This window comes from Pelophylax lessonae, assembly GCF_965119305.1.
Source record: "Pelophylax lessonae genome assembly, chromosome: 11".
NCBI classification, from domain to species: Eukaryota; Metazoa; Chordata; class Amphibia; order Anura; family Ranidae; genus Pelophylax; species Pelophylax lessonae.
The window spans coordinates 216943343-216968251 of record NC_138778.1 but is presented as its reverse complement, the minus strand read 5'-3'; the positions used below and the strand labels follow the sequence as shown (position 1 = coordinate 216968251).

Here is a 24909-nt window from a genome sequence, read left to right as displayed (position 1 = left end):
GGGGGGACTTTTCTCTTCACCAGGAATCCCTTAAGGTATGTCTGTGGCAGAAGTGGTGCAGCTTTTTGACGGGACATCAGAGCGGCCAAGGGGGCAATTGCCCCCCTGCCCCCTGGCCCAGTCCTCCCCTGCAGGGTGGTACACCTATTCTACGACATGTATTAACAGTAAAGGGAGAAGGGTGCAATTCTGGATCCTTGTCCTTGGCGCTGGATGACCCAGTCCCGGTACTGCCATGTGGGCTTTAAAGCCCAGCCTCTCTGCTACTGCACATATGCGTTGTTTTTTTATTCAACAGAAATAGCCAACATATTTCAGTAGTCCCACCCCCCAACCAACATCAGGGCTACAAATACATATAATTATAAATAATAGTCAGTAAATATTGCATCAGTAGAAGCCAGCACTCTGCCAAACTACAGTCTGAAATTTTGAACCCACTTTGAAGCCCACCTGCATCCACAAACTTATACCAACAGCCCTGAAGAAGGGGGAGGCAATTCCCCTAAAACGCGTTGGCCCAACCTGTGTTTTATTGGCTTTCAACCACTTCTGGACCAGAAGATTTTACCCCCTTAATGACCAGGCCATTTTTTGCGATATGGCACTGCGTTGCTTTAAATGACAATTGCGCGGTCGTGCGACGCTGTACCCAAATAAAATTGATGTCCTTTTTTCCCATAAATAGAGCTTTCTTTTGGTGGTATTTGATTACCTGTGCGATTTTTATTTTTTTGCGCTATAAACAAAAAAATAGCAACAATTCTGAAAAAAAAAAAAACAATATTATTTATTTCTGCTATAAACCTATCCAATAAAAAAAAAAAAAAAAAAAATCTAAATTCTTTATCAATTAGCCCAATATGTATTCTGCTACATATTTTTGGTAAAAATAAAATCCCAATAAGCGTATATTGATTGGTTTGCGCAAAAGTTATCGCATCTACAAACTATGGAATATTTTTATGATGATCAGCGATTTTTAGTGGGACTGCGACATTGCGGCGGACAATTTGGACATCTAACTGGCGCTTTTGACACTCTTTGGGGATCAGTGACACTAATACAGTAGACAGTGCTAAAAAAAAAAAAAAAAGCTCTCTTATTGTACTAATGACACTGGCAGGGAAGGGGTTAACATCAGGGGCGATCAAAGGGTTAAATGCGTCCCTAGGGGGTGCTTTGCCAGCTGTGTGGGGGATGGTCTGATTGGATGAAGACAGAGATTCGTGTTCCTGCTTAGCAGGAACACAAGATCTCCATCATCTTCCCTGTCAGAACAGCGATCTGCCGCTCTGGGGAACGATTCAAGGGTGGCTGACGGAAATCAGGTTTGCCAGACCCGCTGATTGGCATCCCAATCAATGGTGGCAATCAGCGATTGTTGCGACATTGCGGCAGACAAATTGGACATCTAACTGGCGCTTTTGACACTCTTTGGGGACCAATGAATAATACAGTGATCAGTGTTAAAAAAAATGCACTGTTACTGTACTAATGACACTGACAGGGAAGGGGTTAACATCTGGGGCGATCAAAGGGTTAAATGTGTCCCTAGGGCAGTGATGGTGAACCTTGGCACCCCAGATGTTTTGGGAACTACATTTCCCATGATGCTCAACTACACTGCAGAGTGCATGAGCATCATGGGAAATTAAGTTCCAAAATATCTGGGGTGCCAAGGTTAACAATCCCTGGCCTAGGGAGTGCTTACTAACTGTGTGGGGGGGTTGCACCGATTGGCGGAAGACAGAGATCAGGGCTCCTGCTTAGCAGGAACATAAGATCTCCATCTTGTCCCCTGCAGAACGGTGACCTGCCTTGGTTGCATAGGCAGACCGCCGTTCTGCCTCTCTCGGCAGGGCCGCTGATAAGGCAGTACAGCCAGCCCTCCTGTTCTGGGCCCCGGCCTCATCATTTCAAAAGGGGGCCCAGGCACCTGCTGACTAGAAGGGCCAGCTGTGGTGTCTTACTGCAGATATCGATCCTCTTCTGTCTCCTACTGCAGCGCTGCCAGTTTCTCCCCCTCTACCTCCCTCCAGCTTCACTGCAAGGGTATCGGTTCTAGCACATGTGCCCCTTCCATCTGCCCCCTGTGTGTCTCTATTCCACCGCAGCTTTTCCGGCTTCCCTCCTCTCCTGTCAGCATACAGTGGGATGTCATTTACTGGCCCCCTTCCTTTCCTGAATGAACACAGTGAGTGATCAGTACCAATCACTCCTGCGTCTATTCATCACTGAAGCATAGTAAACTGTGTTTACTATGTTTCGGTTTGTGAATGAGCAGGAAGCCTCAGAGCGCTTCCTATACATTCATCTGTGCAGCTGAGGCTGTAGAGAAAGGGACTGATAAATCGATGTCCTCAGTTACTTTCGGTCGGGGGGGGGGGGGGCTGTCAAGCAGGCTGTATGGGTCCCTGTGATTTCTAACAGCAGCCACTCTCGGGGATGATCGAAGGGTGGCCAGTGGATATCGGGTCCAGCGGCAGCGGACCAGTTGATTGACAACCCGCTCAACCGCGCCATCTAGTGGCTTTTATACAACACGACGGTACGTCATTTCGCGCAATAGCGTCACTTTGCCGCAGTCTATACACAGCAGCTGACCAGCAAGTGGTTAATAAAAGATTGTATTCTTCCATCTAAGGTCGCATTATTTCAGACACCGGGGCGCTCCTCCTTCCTCATCCAAGATTGTTTTCATGACATCTGCCTAAGAGGGGGTTTTCTTTCACTTCCTGTTGTGTCTACAGGACAGGAAGTGATGGAAAATCTCCCCCAATGGTAAAGCAATGGCAGACACGTGCTTTTAACCAGGGCCAGGACAAGGGGTGAGCAGTAAACCCATAATAGTAGGAGAGGGGGCCCAGTTCCACATTCTTGCCCCGGGTGCTAGGCTGACCTGTCCCAGTACTAATTTTAGCCATCTGATACTCCAACCAAGAAAAAAAATATTGGCTTTAAATATCATTTACAGAAGAAAATCATCTTTTTTTTTTTATTTTTGATGATCTGTACCCTTTTTTAATCAAAAATGTGGGGAAGGACTTTTGGGCCTTCCTTAGGCTATTAAAGGGGACAGTTACTGAACACATCGAGCTCCTCCCCCAAAGCCAAAAGGATATTTTAAGCAGAATGGCTCAGCACTCAAACCCTGGGTTTGGTGTTGCACCGACCCGAATGGCCCATGAACCTTTGGGCTCCGGTAGACAATTGCTAACCGGTAGCCGCCATTGCTGCTTCAGGGAGTCATGACCCAGAAACAATTTATGTCAGGGCCATGCAGAGACCTTTGGAGGGGCAGGTGCTCAAAGTATAAAAGGGCACATGGAACAGGGCTTTAAATAGGGCAGGTGCGGGGGGACATAGTGCGGGGGTGATCAGTGACTGCGGACATGGTGCGGGGGGTGACCAGTGGCTGCGGACATGGAGCCGGGGGTGATCAGTGGCTGTGGACATGGAGCGGGGGGTGATCAGCAGCTGCGGACATGGTTCAGGTGGTGGTCAGCAGCTGTGGACATGGTGCAGGTGATGGTCTGGTCAGAGGCTGTGGACATGGTGCAGGGGATGGTCAGAGGCTGTGGATATGGTGCAGGGGGTAGTCAGAGGCTGCAGACATGGTACAGGGGGTGGTCAGAGGCCGCGGATATGGTGCAGGGGGTGGTCAGAGGCTGCGGACATGGTGCAGGGGGTTGTCAGAGGATGCGGACATGGTGCAGGGGGTGGTCAGAGGCTGCGGACATGGTACAGGGGGTTGTCAGAGGATGCGGACACGGTGCAGGGGATGGTCAGAGGCTGTGGATATGGTGCAGGGGGTGGTCAGAGGCCGCGGACATGGTGCAGGGTGTGGTCAGAGGCTGCGGGCATGGTGCAGGGGGTGGTCAGAGGCTGCAACCATGGTGCAGGTGTGGTCAGACGCTGCGGACATGGTGCAGGTGCTGGTCTGGTCAGAGGCTGCGGACATGGTGCAGGGGGTGGTCAGAGGCTGCGGACATGGTGCAGGGGGTGGTCAGAGGCTGTGGACATGGTGCAGGGGGTGGTCAGAGGCTGTGGACATGGTGCAGGGGGTGGTCAGAGGCTGCGGACATGGTGCAGGGTGTGGTCAGAGGCTGCGGGCATGGTGCAGGGGGTGGTCAGAGGCTGCAACCATGGTGCAGGAGTGGTCAGACGCTGCGGACATGGTGCAGGTGCTGGTCTGGTCAGAGGCTGCGGACATGGTGCAGGGGGTGGTCAGAGGCTGCGGACATGGTGCAGGGGGTGGTCAGAGGCTGTGGACATGGTGCTGGTGCTGGTCTGGTCAGAGGCTGCGGATATGGTGCATGGGGTGGTCAGAGGCTGCAGACATGGTGCAGGGGATGGTCAGAGGCTGTGGACAGGGTGCAGGGGGAGGTCAGAGGCTGTGGACATGGTGCAGGGGGTGATCAGAGGCTGTGGACATGGTGCAGGGGGTGGTCAGAGGCTGCGGACAGGGTGCAGTGGGAGGTCAGAGGCTGTGGACATGGTGGAGGGGGTGGTCAGAGGCTGTGGACATGGTGCAGGTGCTGGTCTGGTTGGAGGCTGCGGATATGGTGCATGGGGTGGTAAGAGGCTGCAAGAGGAGTTGTCCGGGGTCTGGTTTTACCTGCTGATGTGACAACTAGGCGCTGTTGCTGCGCCGAGCCTCACTTTCAAAAATGGCGCCATTACGTCACTGCACATGCACCCGCTCTGCCAAGCATGTACGAGCTTTCCTGCCAGGCTTTGGGAATGGTGCATGCACAGTTGCACTGTCGGCCCACAGCCATAGTGGCACCCAGGGTCTGTGTCTCATTAGTTTTAATTGCTACAGTACCCCCAATTCTGTAACAGCCAGGGTCACGTGCAACAATCTGAAATTCTGCTCCTGGTGGTGGCTCCTCCTCCAGGAGGTAAAGGCCAGTTCCCACAATGAAGTAGTGTTGGAGAAAGAAGAGTCTGGATGGCTGCACACCAAGCTATGATCCAAAATGCACAGTTCATGTGTGAAATGCGTTAGCAGTTCCTCCTCTGCTTGTACATGTAGTTCTCTTCATGTCTTTCATGGTTTTATACGAATGAAGGCATTTTGGATCTCAGGACTCTTCTTTCTCTAAATGTCACAGCTGTGACGGGGCTAGCACCCTGCATGGAGGAGCTCATGCCGCTGGAGCCGACTCACCTGTGAGTGTTCTTCCCTGCTGTGCCTGGCTCTTCTGTTAGACCAGAGTTCTCCTTTACTCCAAGCAGCAGAATAGCGGACCCCACACCTTGGTGTAGCACTACAAGTGACAGCGTGCCCCAGTACTGGGACAGCGCCCAGGGCAAGGATCCCCCTCCCCCACTGTTAGTACATATCACAAAGAGAAATTAGATGGCTGTTAGGGAAGGTACCACATCCATTAAGACAATATACTATACCTGAAAAGTTGGACTTTACTGGTGCCAGAAAGGAACGACCACATTCGATTTATAAAAAGTATATTTTATTACAAAATATAAAAAAATGAATAAAAACAACAATTCCAATATTCTGTGCATCTGGCTATAATAATGAACCATCAAGAAATAGATCATACTATTGGACCATTATGTTTGGCAAAGAGGCAGACGCATTTCGCTTATTCGCTTCCTCAGGCCCTCATTGTCTTGAAGATAGCAAAAGTGGCCCAGCCAAACTGGTAATACATGCCCTGAAACTATTCTTTGCTACCCTTGCTTCTCTGCGCCCAGGGCAGCTTCCCCCCTCCCCCCTGCCCACCCCTTGCCCCAGCCCTGGCATGTCCTGTCACCCCACCTTTTTTCAAGAATGTGCTTCTGTGGAAAATCATCAACATTTAAACATTTTGGGTGGATTTTTTGTTTTTCAGGTGAACAAGCCTGGCCCGAAGTCTGAAGAAGAGGCAAAATCTGATGTGGAGGATAAGGTAGGTGGATGAGCTGGTTGTGCACATTCTTGGTTGGCTACCATGGAGTTCTTTAGCTTGAGTAACGAGGTGGTGGTGCCCTGAAGCCCATCGTTCTCCATCGTCATTGGTTTTTGAGGGTGACCGGTACACCTAAAAAAGTTATATATACACACTGTATATGTGTGTGTATATTTTATATATATATATATATACTGTATATACAGTGTTTATATACTGTGTGCGTATATATATTTATATAATAAAAATATATACTGTATATATGTATATATTACAGTGTACATATATTGTGTGTATGTATGTGTGTGTGTATATATATATATATATATATATATATATATAAAAATAATTATATATATATATATATATATATTGTATATACAGTGTTTATATACTGTGTGTATGTGTGTGTGTGTGTATATATATATATATATATATATATATATTTATAGAATTTAAAAAAATAATATATATATATATATATATATAGATAGATATATATATATATATATATATATATATATATATATATATATATATATATATATATATATATACACATACACACACTGTATATACAGTGTTCATATACTGTGTGTGTATGTGTAGATACACACAATATATGAACTATATATATATATATATATATCTTAATAAAAAGAAATATGTATATATTACACTGTACATATACTGTGTGTGTGTGTGTGTATATATATATATATATAATTTATTTTATTTTTTAATAAATATATATATATATATATTCAAAAAATGAATAAATAATTATATATATACAGTAATGTGTGCATATATATATATATATATATATATATATATATATATATATATATATATATATACACATCGGCCTTCTTGTTATCCTTCTGCAGAAGAGCCATGACTTTAACCTCGCCCTCATTTGCAAAACTGTGAGATGTCCATATATGGACTGGGCTATAGTCAGTACAGCGGTCTTCTGGATTAACTGCTGCTACTGCAGCATCAAGGCAAGTATTTGCAAAGTTATTCATCCTGTGAAACTGCATGTACATTCCTGCTGTGCAAATGCCAGCCAAACTAAATATTTCTAGCCTATTTTCTCTCCAGGTCAGATGTTCTTCATTTTTTTAAATAGCATCAATCAGGAAAATACAGCAATATGGTCACTAGTTGGAGCTGATGATCATAGTTAATAAGTATTTCCTATGACCACCACTCCAACTAGTGGCCAGAATGCGGTATTCTCCAGATTCACTATATTATCATAAATGAAGAACATATGAACTGGACCTGGAAATAACGTAGTAACATTTGATTTTGCTGAAATTTGCACAGAACAAATATGCAGTTTTACAGGTTGAATAGTTTAGTTGTAAATACAACGCTAAATCTTAAACTGTATGAACTTTCAGTGAACTTGAAACAGTCCAATGGTGGCAGAAAAAACTATCCGCAAAAACTTTCAACTGTTTTCCATGGTATGAACCATCTATCCGCACACCTGTCGTGACCTCATGTGGTAGCTGGATGATCGCACATGGACGCCATTGCCTGGCAGCATTGCTTTAGTACAATTTTGCACTATTTTTAAGTCGTATAGCATGGTGTCTGTTCCATGAAAATGGTAATGAGCGTTACAGCAGAGTAGAATGGATGCTCGCTTTTTTATTTCTCAAACCTGTAAAAATTGTCAAAAAGTAGACAAAGCTAGAATTGTGCGGTTCGTTTCATTCCGAATTCAAATTTCAGACAAATGTTTCATTATTACAATAGTAACGAATTTAAACAAATCCAAAATAACGAATCAAAATTTGGGACGGAATTCAAATAGTTTTCAAATCGGATTCAAATCATTTTCAAATCAAATTTGAATTTCTGAAGAGAATAAAAAAGAATAGAAAATAAATTAATAGAATAAAAAATAATAGAATAGAATAGAAAAGAATAGAATAGATAATGAAAGAATAGAAGAAAAAAGAATGGAAAAAAGGGATAGAGTAGACAATAAAAGAATAAAAAAACAAACAAAATAGAATAGAAAAAAGAAAAACAGCAGAAAATAGAATAGATAAGAATAGAATAGAGAGTAGACAATAAAAGAATAAAAAAAAACGAACAAAATAGAATAGAAAAAAAAAAAACAGCAGAAAATTGAATAGATAAGAATAGAATAGAGAATAAAATAAAAGAACAGAAAATAAAAGAATAGAGTAAAACAGAACAAATAGTATAGAAAATAGAAGAATAGAAAATAATAGAATAGAAAATAAGATAATAGAATAGAAAAAAAAAGCATAGAATAAAATAGAATAGAAAAGAACAGAAAATAAAATAATAGAATAGAAAATAAAAGAATAAAGTAAAACAGAACAAAATAAAATAGTAAATAAAAGAATAGAATAAAATAAATTAGAAAATAATAGAATAGAGAATAAAATAATAGAATAGAAAATAATAGAATAGAATAAACAATAGAAAAGAATAAAAAAGAATATAACAATATAACCATTTTCTGAAATTCGAATTTTGAATAGGGTAAATTTGAGTTCGTATAGAATAGAAAAGAATAGAAAATAAAAGAATAGAGTAAAACCGAACAAAAAAAAAATAATATAAAATAGAATAGAAAATAATAGAATGTAGAATAAAATATAATAGAAAAAAGACTAGAGTAAAACAGAACAAAATAGTATAGAAAATAAAATAATTTACCAAAATAGAATAGAATAAAAAAATAAAATAATAGAATAGAAAATAAAAAATAGAGTAAAACAGAACAAAATAGAATGGAAAATAAAAGAATAGAATAAAATGGATTAGAAAAAAATAAAAAACAAAAAATTGTATTAGAAAATAATAGAATAAACAATAGAAATGAATAAAATAGAATATAACCGTTTTCCGAAATTTTAATCTTGAATAGAATAAATTTGAATTCAAATAGAATAGAAATTAAAAGAATAGAATAGAAAAAAAAACATTTGAATGGAATGGAATAGAAATAATATAACCATCTTTAAAAATTTCGAATAGAATACATTTGATTTTGAATGGAATTTGATTCGGCTGCAATTCAAATGAAATTTAGATTTGAATTTAAATAAACTAAACTAATTCCGAAAACAAATTCAACAAATCTAACTAAACAAATTTATGTGAATATCGAATAGAAACGAAACAAATTTTTTTTGTCCTACATATGTCAAGTTAAAGCCAAGTTAACTGGTGCAGCTAAATATGAAGAGGTTCCAAAAATAGGTAAAATGGTTCGAATCAATAAATGTATCCGAAAACGCTGGAGCTGGATCACATGACTGGTGCCTAGGCCACCACCCATCTCTGCTGGTGGATTTGGTCATGTGATCCCCCCTGCAGCCTGATTCCAGAATAAGTTGCTAGGGGGTGTCACTTGTTTTCTATATTTCTAAACTTTATTAAAGTGGTAATTTATTTATTTGTTTTGGGGCTATTTTTTGGACTATGGGGCGGCTTCAATAGCTGGCAGTGCCCGGGCTTCGAATCTTCAATCTTTCCTACATCCGTCACTGGTAAATCCGGCTGGCCGAGTTGTGTTTGTTTTCCCATGATTGTGAGCGAGGCGAGCCTGGACGCTGTTTGTGCAGGAGTGGCTGCAGACAGCCAAGTCTGCAAGATAGAAAATCTCCTGGCTTTACCGAGAGACAGGTACTCATCCGGTGGTGGCAAACCTCATACAGGGCGCTTCCCCTTTATTACCCCCCCCCCCCCCCCCCCCATTGTGTCATATGGTAATAAAATGCTTTTATGGTACACTCACTCTATTTCCTCTTGAAAAAAAAAAAAAAGAAACAAATCCTCTCCAGATCAATTACCAACACAGCAAAGATCTTAGCAAACGTTATTGCAGATTCTTACCTGCTTTGGTTCTGCAGATACCGAAGCAAGGCATTACAGTATCTTCCTCAGAAATCAAATGACAAGATAAGAAAAAAATGCCCCCTGGATTGCTGGAGATACCGGATATCTTGCTTCAAGAGAAGTGCGAAAAGCTATAAGCAAATTACATGAGCAGGGGGATGGGACCCCTGAGAGGTCCTGTCCAGAGTACTGTTGTGTTGTTTGCAAGGAAGAGAAATCTATTACTTAGATCCCAATAACATAAAATGATTACTATTTTAGTTGTTATGTCCATTTTTCTAAATAAAAGCTGATTTTAAAGGGTAACTCCACTTTTGTTGAGGAAAAAAAAAAACACTCCCCCTCTGGGTGATCTCTGTACATTGCAGGGATTTTAACAAACTTTGTTGCAGATTCCTACCTTTTGTTATTCTGAAGAAATTACAGTTTGTTTATCTGTGTCCATGTAGAAAGTGAATCTGAATTGGAGTGGTTTCATAATTATCAATCAGCTGCTGCACCTGCAGGGCTCTAATGAGGAAAGTGGCATGGTCTGCAAGCCTTTAGATATGATTTCCTATTGGGAGTACATTGAGCATGGGCATCTGTAAGGGGAGGCGGGGGGGGGGGGGCAAGTGCCCCCCTTGAAATTTCTTGGCCTACGAGGGGAATCTATGGGGACCCTGCTCTAAAGAGGATCTATGGGGGGCCCTGGCCTAGCCTGCTCTAAAGGGGATCTATGGGGACCCTGCTCTAAAGGGATCTATGAGGGACCCTGGCCTGGCCTGCTCTATAGCGGGATCTATGTGGATCCTGGCCTGCTCCAAAGGGGGTCATGTTGGATTTATAAATAAATAAATATATATATATATATAGCATCTATGGGGGACCCTGCCTGGTCTGCTCTAAAGGGGGGATCTATGGGGGTGAAAAGGGGCAGAGCATGGGTGACCTTAATATGATGCCCCCCCCCCCCCCCTGAAAAAAGTTCTGCGGATGCCCATGACAGTGAGGGAAAAAAGTATTTGATCCCCTGTTGGTTTTGTACGTTTGCCCACTGACAAAGAAATGATCAGTCTATAATTTTAATGGTCGGTTTATTTTAACAGTGAGAGACAGAATAACAACAAAAATATCCAGAAAGTGCATTTAAAAAAGTTATAAATTGATTTGCATTTTAATGAGTGAAATAAGTATTTGATCCCCTATCAATCAGCAAGATTTCTGGCTCCCAGGTGTCTTCTATACAGGTGACGAGCTGAGATTAGGAGCACTCTCTTAAAAGGAGTTCTCCTAATCTCAGCTTGTTACCTGTATAAAATACACCTTTCTACAGAAGCAATCAATCAATCACATTCCAATCTCTCCACCATGGCCAAGACCAAAGAGCTGTCCAAGGATGTCAGGGACAAGATTGTAGACCTACACAAGACTGGAATGGGCTACAAGAACATCGCCAAGCAGCTTGGTAAGAGGGTGACAACAGTTGGTGCAATTATTCGCAAATGGAAGAAACACAAAATAACTGCCAATCTCCCTCGGTCTGGGGCTCCATGCAAGATCTCACCTCGTGGAGTTTCAATGATCATGAGAACGGTGAAGAATCAGCCGAGAACGACAAGGGAGAATCTTGTCAATGATCTCAAGGCAGCTGGGACCATAGTCACCAAGAAAACAACTGGTAACACACTATGCCATAAAGCACTGAAATCCTGCAGTGACAGCAGGGTCCCCCTGATCAAGAAAGCACATGTAAAGGCCCATCTGAAGTTCTCTAACGAACATCTGAATGATTGAGAGGAGGGATTTGGTGAAAGTGTTGTGATCAGATGAGACTGAAATCAAGCTCTATGGCATCATCTCAACTTGGCCAAGACCAAAGAGCTGTCCAAGGATCTCAGGGACAAGATTGTAGCCCTACACAAGGCTGGAATGGGCTACAAGACCATCGCCAAGCAGCTTGGTGAGGGGGTGACAACAGTTGGTGCGATTATTCCATTCTGGGGCTCCATGGAAGATCTCACCTCATGGAGTTTCAATGCTCATGAGAACGATGAGGAATTAGCCCAGAACTACATTGGAGAATCTTGTCAATGATCCCAAAGCAGCTGGGACCATAGTCACCAAGAAATCAATTGGTAACATACTACACCATGAAGGTCTGAAATACTGCAGCGTCCGCAAAGGTCCCCCTGCTCAGGAAAGCACATGTACAGGCCCATCTGAAGTTCTCTTATGAACATCTGGATGATTCAGAGGAGAACTGGGTGAACGTCAGATGAGACCAAAATCAAGCTCTTTGGCATCAACTTAACTTGTTGTGTTTGGAGTAGGTGAAATGCTGCCTATGACCCCAAGAACACCGTCCCCACCATCAAACATGGAGGTGGAAACATTATACTTTGGGGGTGCTTTTCTGCTAAGGGGACAGGACAACTTCACCGCATCAAAGGGATGAAGGGCGGGCCATGTACCATCAAATCTTGAGTGAGAACCTCCTTCCCTCAGCCAGGGCATTGAAAATGGGTCATGGATGGGTATTCCAGCATGACAATGACCCAAAACACACAGCCAAGTCAACAAAGGAGTGGCTCAAGAAGAGCATTAAAGTCCTGGAGTGGTCTAGCCAGTCTCAAGACCTTAATCCCATAGAAAATATGTGGAAGGAACTGAAGGTTCGAGTTACCAAATGTCAGCCTCAAAACCTTAATGACTTGGAGAGGATCTGCAAAGAGGATTGGGACAAAATCCCTCCTGAGATGTGTGCAAACCTGGTGGCCAACTACAAGAAACGTCCGACCTCTGTGCTTACCAACAAGGATACTAAGTAATGTTTTGTGAAGGGATCAAATACTTATTTCACTCAAAAAAATGCAAATCAATTTATAACTTTTTTGAAATGGGTTTTTCTGGATATGTTTGTTGTTATTCTGTCTCTCACTGGTAAAATAAACCGACCATTAAAATTACAGACTGATCATTTCTTTGTTAGTGGGCAAACGTACAAAATCAGCAGGGGTCAAATACTTTTTTCCTTCACTATATCTCATCAAAAATGTTATTTCTCTTGCAGGAGATGCCTAAAATCTAACATATCTTAGAGCAGACCTCTAGCAGAGGAAAATCAGTGAGCCAATCACACAAGCAGGAAATGACATTTCCGGGGGGGCGTTCTGTATACCATCTATGTCTAGAATGCCTCCAGGCGGCCATGTCGCATATTACAGGAAATGACAGAGCTGCAGATTGGAAAATGACAGGAAAATGATTTGTGCCACAATTGTATACGCTATATTATTATATGTATTTGTTATTTTATTTTATTTTTATTTTTATTTTTTTTGCTTTTTTTTTTCTAAGAAAGTGGAGTTACCCTTAAAGTTTGTCGGGAAGGACAGCTTTGGATAGGTATGGGCAGTGGGTATGATCTGATGGTGTATCCTCTTCTTCATCTTATGTTCTACCAGTCGGCTCAGCTGATTGGTTAAGATGCAGGTGTGTCCCCAGCAATCCATCCTTCATGGATCAGCTGAGCTGGCAGCAGTACAGAGGAAAGTCGAGGATGACAGCAAATCACCCGCATTTACTTCACTTGTATCCTGATCTTCATATCACGTGTTCCTGAACATAGGACTAGACACGTGCGTGCCAGAAAACTTTGTTTTCGTTTCAGGTGCATTCGTTAGGTAGAAATTTTGTTTATTAGTTTCCGTTTAGTTTTCAGGATTCATTTTGTATTTGTTAAACCGCGGGGATTCGAAAAGTTTTAAAAAGTTTCAATAAGTCTTTATTCTAATTTTAGACAGATCTGAATTCATTGTGAATAATAGCTGGTTGTTGAGGAGCAAGCCTCCACCGCCTCCTCCTTAACAACCATGACTCATCTGCTGTCAGCGGGATTCCCTACTGACAGCAGAATGTAAACAAAATAGAATGTAAGAAAATTTTGTATTTTGGGGTCCCTCCCTGATTGATACCAGGCTTTTGGGTCTGGTATGGATTTTAAGGGGGACACCTTGCCACATTTTAAAAAAAAATGGCGTGCAGTCCTCCCCCCCCCCCCCAATCTATACCAGACCCTTATCCGTCAGGCCACATGGGGGGGGTGGAGGGCTTATTGAAATCTGGAAGCCCCCTTTAACAAGGGGGGCTGCAAATCCAAGCTCCCTTGTGTGTGAGTAGGGGGTACCCATACTCATTCACCAAAAACAAATGTCAAAAGTAAATAGAAACACAAACACAGTTTTTGACAAGTTGTTTATTAAAAGCCCCCTTCCCCAAAAAAAAAAATGTCCTCCAAAGTAGATCCAACATCAGTCAAGATGAACGCTGACCCGGGCAAAATCACATGTATTCCCCAACATTGGACATTGTATCACCTTTATTCCCCAACATGGGACATTGTATCACCTGTATTCCCCAACATGGGGCATTGTATCACCTTTATTCGCCAACATGGTACATTGTATCACCTGTATTCCCCAACATGGGACATTATATCACCTGTATTCCCCAACATGGGGCATTGTATGACCTGTATTCCCCAACATGGGGCATTGTATCACCTGTATTCCCCAACATTGGACATTGTATCACCTTTATTCCCCAACATGGGACATTGTATCACCTGTATTCCCCAACATGGGACATTGTACCACCTGTATTCCCCAACATGGGACATTGTACCACCTGTATTCCCCAACATGGGACATTGTATCACCTTTATTCCCCAACATGGGACATTGTATCACCTGTATTCCCCAACATGGGGCATTGTATCACCTTTATTCGCCAACATGGTACATTGTATCACCTGTATTCCCCAACATGGGGCATTGTATCACCTTTATTCGCCAACATGGTACATTGTATCACCTGTATTCCCCAACATGGGGCATTGTATCACCTTTATTCGCCAACATGGTACATTGTATCACCTGTATTCCCCAACATGGGGCATTGTATCACCTGTATTCCCCAACATTGGACATTGTATCACCTGTATTCCCCAACATGGGACATTGTACCACCTGTATTCCCCAACATGGGACATTGTACCACCTGTATTCCCCAACATTGGACATTGTATCACCTTTATTCCCCAACATGGGACATTGTATCACCTTTATTCCCCAACATGGGACATTGTATCACCTGTATTCCCCAACATGGGACATTGTACCACCTGTATTCCCCAACATGGGACATTGTACCACCTGTATTCCCCAACATGGGACATTGTACCACCTGTATTCCCCAACATTGGACATTGTATCACCTTTATTCCCCAACATGGGACATTGTATCACCTTTATTCCCCAACATGGGACATTGTATCACCTGTATTCCCCAACATGGGACATTGTACCACCTGTATTCCCCAACATGGGACATTGTACCACCTGTATTCCCCAACATGGGACATTGTACCACCTGTATTCCCCAACATTGGACATTGTATCACCTTTATTCCCCAACATGGGACATTGTATCACCTTTATTCCCCAACATGGGACATTGTATCACCTTTATTCCCCAACATGGGACATTGTATCACCTGTATTCCCCAACATGGGACATTGTACCACCTGTATTCCCCAACATGGGACATTGTACCACCTGTATTCCCCAACATTGGACATTGTATCACCTTTATTCCCCAACATGGGACATTGTATCACCTGTATTCCCCAACATGGGACATTGTATCACCAGTATTCCCCAACATGGGACATTGTATCACCTTTATTCCCCAACATGGGACATTGTATCACCTGTATTCCCCAACATGGGACATTGTACCACCTGTATTCCCCAACATGGGACATTGTACCACCTGTATTCCCCAACATTGGACATTGTATCACCTTTATTCCCCAACATGGGACATTGTATCACCTTTATTCCCCAACATGGGACATTGTATCACCTTTATTCCCCAACATGGGACATTGTATCACCTGTATTCCCCAACATGGGACATTGTACCACCTGTATTCCCCAACATGGGACATTGTATCACCAGTTTTCCTTAGCATGGAACATTGTATCAACTGTATTCCCCAACACGGGACATTGTATCACCTGTTTTCCCCAACATGGTACATTGTATCACCAGTATTCCCCAACATCGGACATTTTATCACCAGTTTTCCTTAGAATGGAACATTGTATCAACTGTATTCCACAACATGGGACATTATATCACCTGTATTCCACAACATAGGACATTGTATCACCTGTATTCCCCAACATGGGACAATGTATCACCTGTATTCCCCAACACGGGACATAGAATCTCCAGTATTCCCCAACATTGGACATTGTATCACTTTTATTCCCCAACACGGGACATTATATCACCTGTATTCCCCAACATGGGACATTGTACCACCTGTATTCCTCAACATGGGACATTGTAATACCTCTATTCCACAACATGGGACATCTTTTCACCTGTATTCCACAACATGGGACATTGTATCACCTATATTCTCCAACATGGTACATTGTATCACCGGTATTCCCCAGCATGGGACATTGTATCACTTGTATTCCCCAACATGGTACATTGTATGACCTGTATTCCTCAACATGGGACATTGTATCACCTGTATTCCCCAACATTGGACATTGTACCACCTGTATTCCTCAACATGGGACATTGTAATACCTCTATTCCACAACATGGGACATCTTTTCACCTGTATTCCACAACATGGGACATTGTATCACCTATATTCTCCAACATGGTACATTGTATCACCGGTATTCCCCAGCATGGGACATTGTATCACTTGTATTCCCCAACATGGTACATTGTATCACCTGTATTCCACAACATGGGGCATTGTATCACCTGTATTCCCCAACATTGGACATTGTATCACCTGTATTCCACAACATGGGACATTATATCACCTGTATTCCCCAACATGGGACATTGTATCACCTGTGTATCTCAACATGTTATATTATCCTTCCTTTCAATTGTTGTGTCAGACTGGACTGCAAAGTTTTCTGTAGAATTTCTACTAGCTTTTTTTTCCTGTTGTATATAGGCTTCTACAGTATCCATTGGAAACCATTGAAACATTTGCTATGTCATGCAAGCTGACACAGAATGCAAACATTTCATAGACCACTGTAGATAACCAAGCAGAGTTAACTTCTAGTGAGGTCACCTAGGCAGAAAGTTAGGGGGATTTCTTTAAGACATACATATTTTTAAAAGGGCAGGGAAGGGTTAAATCCCCTTTCAGGTTTTTAGGGACAACTATGTCCCAAATGAGAAGGTTCCTCTCCCTACCTGTGTGGTCACCGGGGCAGGAAGCAATGGGAAATTGTCCAAACAAGGACACAGACCAATAAACAACCAGATAAGGGATCTAAGCTGATCCTGCTTCATCTAAAGCTATATAGTTTTGGCTCGAGTTCCATTGTAACCTAAATATGATCTATGATGAAGGCAGTTATAGGTGACCCCTGATGTCCCCAAAGTTGTCTCCCTTGTTGATTGGCTACATCTCCGGTTCATAGTATCCCTTTGATCAGGTTTTTTTTTTATAACCCCCCCCCCCCCCAGAAACTGATCAGACAAACAGGATTCACAGCAATCTTTTATTTATTTTTCCCCATCTGAGCAGAAGAAAAAGGAAAATGGCGGACTGCGCAAATCATCTTCAAAGAAGGACAAAGCAAAGGCAGCCACTCTGCAAGCCTCAGAGGCGGAGATGAGGGCTCAGAAGAAGGCCGAGAGCTCCAAGAGCAGCACATTGGGGAGATTGTTTAGGCCGAAGGTTTGTATATGTGGAGATCTTCCAGAGAGCCTGACTGTCACCGCATGGCAACTTCTCCAACGTAAAACTGTTTTTAGGTTCCAGTTGGTTGAACCGCCTGAAGCTGCCATCGGTGATAGAGGGTATCTGTGTCCATCTACCAAACCATCTAAGGTCATCTACTCATCCATCAATACATGCTACTAATATGCTAACAAGAGACGCCATGTATGTCAACCAACATACTAACTAATATGCATCCCTGTTGTAATATTTTATCCTTTTTGTGTATTTTTTTGATCAATTGAAACTACTTTAGCGAAGGGCGGATGGATTCAAAGAAGTAAATGCTACATGAATCATTTGCCCTTACTCAAGATGGCCACGGCCAAAAGTGCCAGGGGGTTGATTTTCAAAGTGATTTCTCAACAAAACAAAGCATAAAGACAGGAAATATGGGGGAGTTTGCTTTGAAAATTAATACATTTAAATAAATGCATTTCACCTAATGGCAAAATTTGGACTAAGTCCCAATTTTGCCCATCCCTACCGTTTTACAGAGTTGGATGTTTATACATAAAGCATCATAATGTTTTTCAACTCCTCACTACTCGCTAGTGTAAAATAAGAGAAAAATGGGTGTGGGAGCTGGGTATATGAAGAGGAGAAAGAAGAGTTGGGTAACCCTCGTCCCTTTACTGAAAAGTAGACATACAAGAGGAAAACCCCCCCTAGTGGGACTATGACGGATGCCAACTTATATATTAATATTTTCAAAATTTATTAAACATGAAGAAAAATATTACAAATGATACATAAGAATTACATATTTCAAAGAAAAAGAAAAGTTGATAAAAATTGGCGACTAGATATGGTTGCAAAATAGGAGTGTGACGATGAACTGGAGGAAACTGTAGGTCTGGTTCTGAAGACCCTACGCGTTTCAAATAAATCTTCCTCAGGGTCTTTAGACCATAGTTCCAAGTAATTATGTTCTATAACAAAGAGACATATTTATTTACAATATATCAATTGATTACAATTTATTTCATGTGAAAGGAAAATTATTTATTTTCCCTTTTAAATATATTCCTTAGATGTACATACCAGATATCACGTCACAATTTCAAACATAAAGTCGCCTCTGTTTTAAAATCTTTGATTGGTCAGCTCCACATGTAGAATCACATAACCGGAATGACTCCAAGGGACTTCCACAGAGTATCCTCCCCTTCCCCAACACCGCTGATGGACAGGTGTGGGTTTGACCAAGAGGTGAGTATAAAGGGGGGGGGGGGGAGAGAGAAAAACGGGGAAGAGACTTGGACCCTTCACCACATCACATGGGATCCAGAAAATCGCGATGCTTGAGTGTAGTGTAAAATAAGAAAGTAAAAGTGATTTCTGCTTTGGCTTACAGCTTTGCCTGACACATCTCAGATGTGCCTAAATGACAGGGGCAGACTGGCAACTTTCAGCCAGAAAATACTCACAAGCGAGTTCTTGATAAAATCATAACACATAAGGAACGCGAGGTAAATATATTGATCAGAGGATACATAATAATATAATACTATTCGAAGTGTAGTACAACAGGTTTGAATAGACAAAGATGTAGATGGTGCTACTAGCTTTTTTGATAAATGAAGATGAATGCAGCCATATATTTACCTCTTTTGGGGTTGGCGCCCTCTACAGTGCATGTGACTTCAACATTGCCCACTGATGATGTGGGTGGGCGCCTCATGCACACGCCCTACAGGAGGAGGGCCCAACCCTAATCTGTGTCTTGTTCTAATAGTCATTGTATACTATTTAAGTAAGGGCCCAGACATGCATTTGTAGGCTCTGAGGAAGAGGCTAAGCCTTGAAACGCGTTAGCCTTCACTAATTCAGGGGACGACTCACCCTCGGATCCCTTTGCTGAGGACTGCGTTCCTTATGTGTTATGCTTTTATCAAGAACTCGTTTGTGAGTATTTTTAATCTTTTTCTTTTTAAATAAACCTTCCAAAGGATAATGCACTAGGCCGGTGCACCCCTGTGTTTGTTGTTCACAGTGTTTCCAGACTACCCTGGTCGTTTAAGGGGCAGCAAGGCCACAGCATTTTTCCTGGGTTGTCGTGTCCACAGCTCCAGAAACAGCTGCAAGATCCTCATAAGGTGGACAAGAGACTACACCTCTCTGAGCGCAGGGAACTGGTGCTTTGCACCAAAACTTTTATATACTTTCCACTTACCGCCTGAATCTAGGTTCCCGACCTAGCCAGCAGGGGGCGGTTGGGGGGAGCTGGGACAGCTCGATCTGGGCTGGATGGGAGAGAAGAGTCTCCAGTGGGGCATGGAACTGGCCTCTGCTCAGGCACAGGTTACACCATCCACGCTGGGGGGGGGGGGGAGGGGGGCTTGGGAGGCCTGCGCTCTGTCCTTGTCTTCATCCCGCACTCAGTAGGTCAGCGGCAGAGACTTTTTACTTCTCTTCACCAGGAATCCTTTAGGCATGTCTGTGGCAGAAGCAGTGCAGCCTTTTTAGGGGGCATCAGAGTGGCCTGGGGGGAATTGCCCCCCTGCCTCCTAGCCCAGTCCTAACCTGCTAAATGATGTCATGAATTTGCTGGAAACATTGTAGCAGATAGGATGTTAGGATTTGGGGAATTTTCCCATGTACGTTGATTTCTAGATGTTTGTATCATTCCAGTCCTACAGTCCGTCAGTGCTGTCCTGTGATGGTCTAGGAGTGACTGAGATATTGTTAGGTACCTGTTAGGTAAAGTCCGAAGTGGAGCTTGAGTGCTGAGGATTCAGGCAAAAACGTAGTCAGAGATCAGGCCGGCAACAGATCGGGCAAAGTGGTATCCAAACGTAATCCAAAGAATGGTCAGGCAGGCAGAAGTCATACACAAGCTGGCGGTGAAGTACAGATTCGGCAAGCTGAAGAGGGGTCAAGAATACAGGCAAAAGTTCATACACGCTAGTCAGTAAAAGAGCAAACAACACACCCAGGAAGATATTCCAAACAAATAGGCATTGAGGAACAGGAAGTGCTGCTATTTAAATGCTGGATAAATTGTACATTGTTCGCAGCTGGTTAAATTGTACATTGTTCGCAGCTGGCAGCAGGTGGAGCTAGTGAGTCCAATAGTACAGCATCAGGCTGGAAAATCACTGCCAAAACTCCAGAGCTTCTTTGTGGCACAACAGACAAGGCTGCAAGCTACAAAACAGCGAACCTCCCAGTTCAAGGACACCCAGGTACAAGACAGATATACAAAGGTTCTTCAAAAACTTTCTGCACTTTTTTTTTTAACTCTGTTAAATATTTTTTAAAAAGGGCAGAAACGTTTTGAAGAACCCTCGTACATTAGAAATAGGACAATAATGACTATGTTCTATAAATACAAGAAATAAATCTATGATGAACAGGTCCTGTAATAACCGGGATCTCTACTTTTGCTCAGTGATGGGATTTTTGCTACAAAAGATACAGTATTGTGTATAACATGTAACAAAGATTTTGGAAAATATGTAACAAAATGATACAACAGCACATAGTTTAAAAAACAATGATACAAATTGTCTTATTTTTATCCTGTGCTGGTTTTGTAATCAAGTTCTTTAACACCTTCACAACCACCCAACACATACATTATATTGCCAAAAGTATTGGGACGCCTGCCTTTACACGCACATGAACTTTAATGGAATCCCAGTCTTAGTCCGTAGGGTTCAATATTGAGTTGGCCCACCCTTTGCAGCTATAACAGCTTCAACTCTTCTGGGAAGGCCGTCCACAAGGTTTAGGAGTGTGTCTATGGGAATGTTTGACCATTCTTCCAGAAGGGCATTTGTGAGGTCAGGCACTGATTTTGGACGCGAAGGCCTGGCTCGCAGTCTACGATCTAATTCATCCCAAAGGTGTTCTATCGGGCTGAGGTCAGGACTCTGTGCAGGCCAGTCAAGTTCCTCCACCCCAAACTCGCTCCTCCATGTCTTTATGGACCTTGCTTTGTGCACTGGTGCGCAGTCATGTTGGAACAGGAAGGGGCCATCCCCAAACTGTTCCCACAAAGTTGGGAGCATGAAATTGTCTAAAATGTCTTGGTATGCTGACAGCTTAAGAGTTCCCTTCACTGGAACTAAGGGGCCAAGCCCAACCCCTGAAAAACAACCCCACACCATAATCCCCCCTCCACCAAATGATTTGGACCAGTGCACAAAGCAAGGTCCATAAAGACACGGATGAGCGAGTTTGGGGTGGAGGAACTTGACTGGCCTGACCTCAACCCGATAGAACACCTTTGGGATGAATAAGAGTGGAGACTGTGAGCCAGGCCTTCTCTCCAACATCAGTGCCTGACCTCACAAATGTGCTTCTGGAAGAATGGTCAAACATTCCCATAGACACACTCCTTAACCTTGTGGACAGCCTTCCCAGAAGAGTTGAAGCTGTTATAGCTGCAAAGGGTGGGCCAACTCAATATTGAACCCTATGGACTAAGACTGGGATGTCATTAAAGTTCATGTGCGTGTAAAGGCAGGCGTCCCAATACTTTTGGTAATATAGTGTATGTGTTGGGTGTTTACAAAACCAGCACAGGATACAAATAAGACAATTTGTATCATGTATTTATTTTTTACTTTTGGCAATAAAGTGTATGTGCGGTGGCTTTAATGCCCACATGTTGCACGTATGCAGCGCTGGGTGGCCGATGTGCTTGGAGTGCACAAGATGTAAAAAGACAGCTCTTGGTCTGAGCTGCGGCGGACAGATCGGACCCTTGACTGACATTTTTGACACTTTTGGGGGTACCAGTGACATTACTACAGTAATCAGTGCTATAAATATGCATTGTTACTGTAAAAATGACACTTGGAGGGAAGGGGTTAACTTTATTGGAGAGGGAGGGGTTAAATTTGTCCCTAGGGGCGTGTTTATAACTGTGATTGGATGTGGCTGTGTGTGTGTAACAGCACAGATCAACGGTCCTACATAGCAGGACCGTATGATCTGTGCTTTTACACAGGGGAGAGTGACAGGCGGCTTTGTTTACATTAGCCGCCTGCCTTTCTCCCTCTCCACCCGACGATCGCGACATCGGGTCCGCCGGTCACACGTGCGGGCTTCTTAGGGTACGAGCGGGGGCGGGAGCGCGCCTCCGGCGGCGCGCGCTCGCCCCTATTGGCTCCCAGGCTAGTGACGTACTGGTACGTCACTTTGCCTGGGAGGGGCTGACCGCCGCCATATATAGTCAGGCGGCGGTCGGCAAGTGGTTAACCACTTGCCACCAAATCACATACATGTACATGACTGGGTTCAAGTGGCTATACCGAGGTTATGGTTGCAGCTGTATGCCATGACCCCAATATTTTTTTTGTTCAGGCGTCAATGCTCTTTTATCTAAAAGGAATTCTAACAACTAATTAGCTGCTGAGTTGCTTTCACAGGCAGTGGGTGGGGACATTCTCCCCCCTCCCACCGCCCACCGGCGCCTCTCCAGTCTTTCCCGTTTGATTGGGGAGCCCAGTATATGATCCTGCGGTGCTGCTAGGTTATCGTAGAGCTGACCGGGGATTGGATGGTCTCTGGCCATCTCTATGGTCTAGGAGTCAGGACAGGGGTCTTCAAACTATGGCCATCAAGTTGTTCAGGAACTACAATTCCCATCATGCCTTGTCATGTCTGTGAATGTCAGGGTTTTACAATGCCTCATGGGATGTGTAGTTCCACAACAGCTGGAGGGCCATAGTTTGAGGATCCCTGGTCTAGGAGGTCATTGCGTTCGAAAAACCACTGTGCAAATACCATGACATAAAAAATTGCAGGACCATCATTTTCTTCTCTAGGGCCTCTGCCAAAATAAATAAATAAATATAAATATATATATATATATATATATATATATATATATATATATATATATATATAGAATGTTTTTTTTGCAAAAAAAAAATGCAGATTTTTACTTGTAAAAAAAAAGTGTCAGAATAGGCCTGGTCTTCAAGTGGTTTTAGCCCTGGCTCGCACCAGTGCTGCTTTGAAATTGCGCTACTTCAGCGTGCTTTCAAAGCCACAGATCACTGCGATTTGGATCCCTGATTGCATTGTGCCTTGCGCGTTCATTTAACAGAAGTCAATGCCAGTCGCAATGAAATCGCAACAAAAAAGCAGCCCGGGAACCTTTTTCAAAGTCGCTGCGACTTGAGTCACAACAATATGAACAGTTCCATTGCCGGAAACGGGGTGCGACTTTAAACTGTCAAATCGCATGACAAATAATTAGACGTTGGTGTGGCAGAACACGGGCAGTGTGTATAAATGTTAATTGTGGAATGTTTATGGTGTTCTCTGTATTTTCACAAATGAAATAACAAGGTTTTCCTGTACCAGCAATATCCTGAATGTAGTGAAATAGATGTGATCTGACCCTCCATGAGGATCACCCATACATTCATCTGGTTCCTATCAATCTGTAGCCACATTTCCTTTGAAGGGTAAAATGATTTTGTGGATGTGGAATAACCCGGAACATCTCACTAAAAATGTCCCTCATTGTCTCCTCTGAGCATGTCTTCTAACATTAAAAAAAGTGTAACAAAGTTTCATTGTTTGTTTACATTGTACATGTTTCTATATCATTGTTACTGTTAACATTTACTAAAAACTGAAACATTATTGCAGCCTGTGATCTGATCCTAAGAAATGCTGATTTGTTACTTTTTGATGCTCTTTATGGCCATATGATTTGATTTTTGTGATTTTGTTGATTTTTTTTTTGTTTTGTTTGATTTTTTTTATTTTGTTGTTTGGTTTTGAACTATTCAGAATTCAGGATGCTGGTGGCCATCGTCCCAATATATACGTAGAAAATAGCAGAACCCCCTGGGGGTGGGACTATAAGGGCAACCACACATCCAAAAACGTATAAAAGTATATGTTTATTTTATGATTTATGTTTATATTTTTTTTTATGTTTTGTTTTTTTATTTTTTTATTTTGTTGTTTGGTTTTGAACTATTTAGAATTCAGGATGCTGGTGGCCATCGTCCCAATAGACACGTCGAAAATAGCAGAACCCCCTGGGGGGGGGGGGGGGGTGGGACGATAAGGGCAACCACACATCCAAAAAAAAGTATAAAAGTATACGTTTATTTGATCATGATAATAAGCATAACATGTTTCTCTCAACAATCAATTTAACCACTTTTGGATCTGAAGATTTCCCCCCTTAATGACCAGGCCGTATTTTGTGATTCGGCACTGCGTTATTTTAATGGACAATTGCGCGGTCGTGCGACGCTGTACCCAAATAAAATTGATGTCCTTTTTTTCCCACA

General features: G+C 42.7%; 1 protein-coding gene across 4 annotated transcripts in view; it reads left to right on the top strand.

The window, feature by feature from the left end:
• BCAS1 (brain enriched myelin associated protein 1) overlaps nucleotides 1-24909 on the top strand; it is a 113685-nt gene that overhangs the window by 33007 nt on the left and 55769 nt on the right. For 3 of the 4 annotated variants that reach the window (XM_082272157.1, XM_082272158.1, XM_082272156.1), the window contains exons 5-6: nucleotides 5865-5921; nucleotides 17444-17596. In XM_082272157.1, the coding sequence (XP_082128283.1) occupies nucleotides 5865-5921; nucleotides 17444-17596 (210 nt within the window). The remainder of the gene's footprint in view (nucleotides 1-5864; nucleotides 5922-17443; nucleotides 17597-24909) is intronic. The other variant, XM_082272159.1, reaches the window with a different exon arrangement.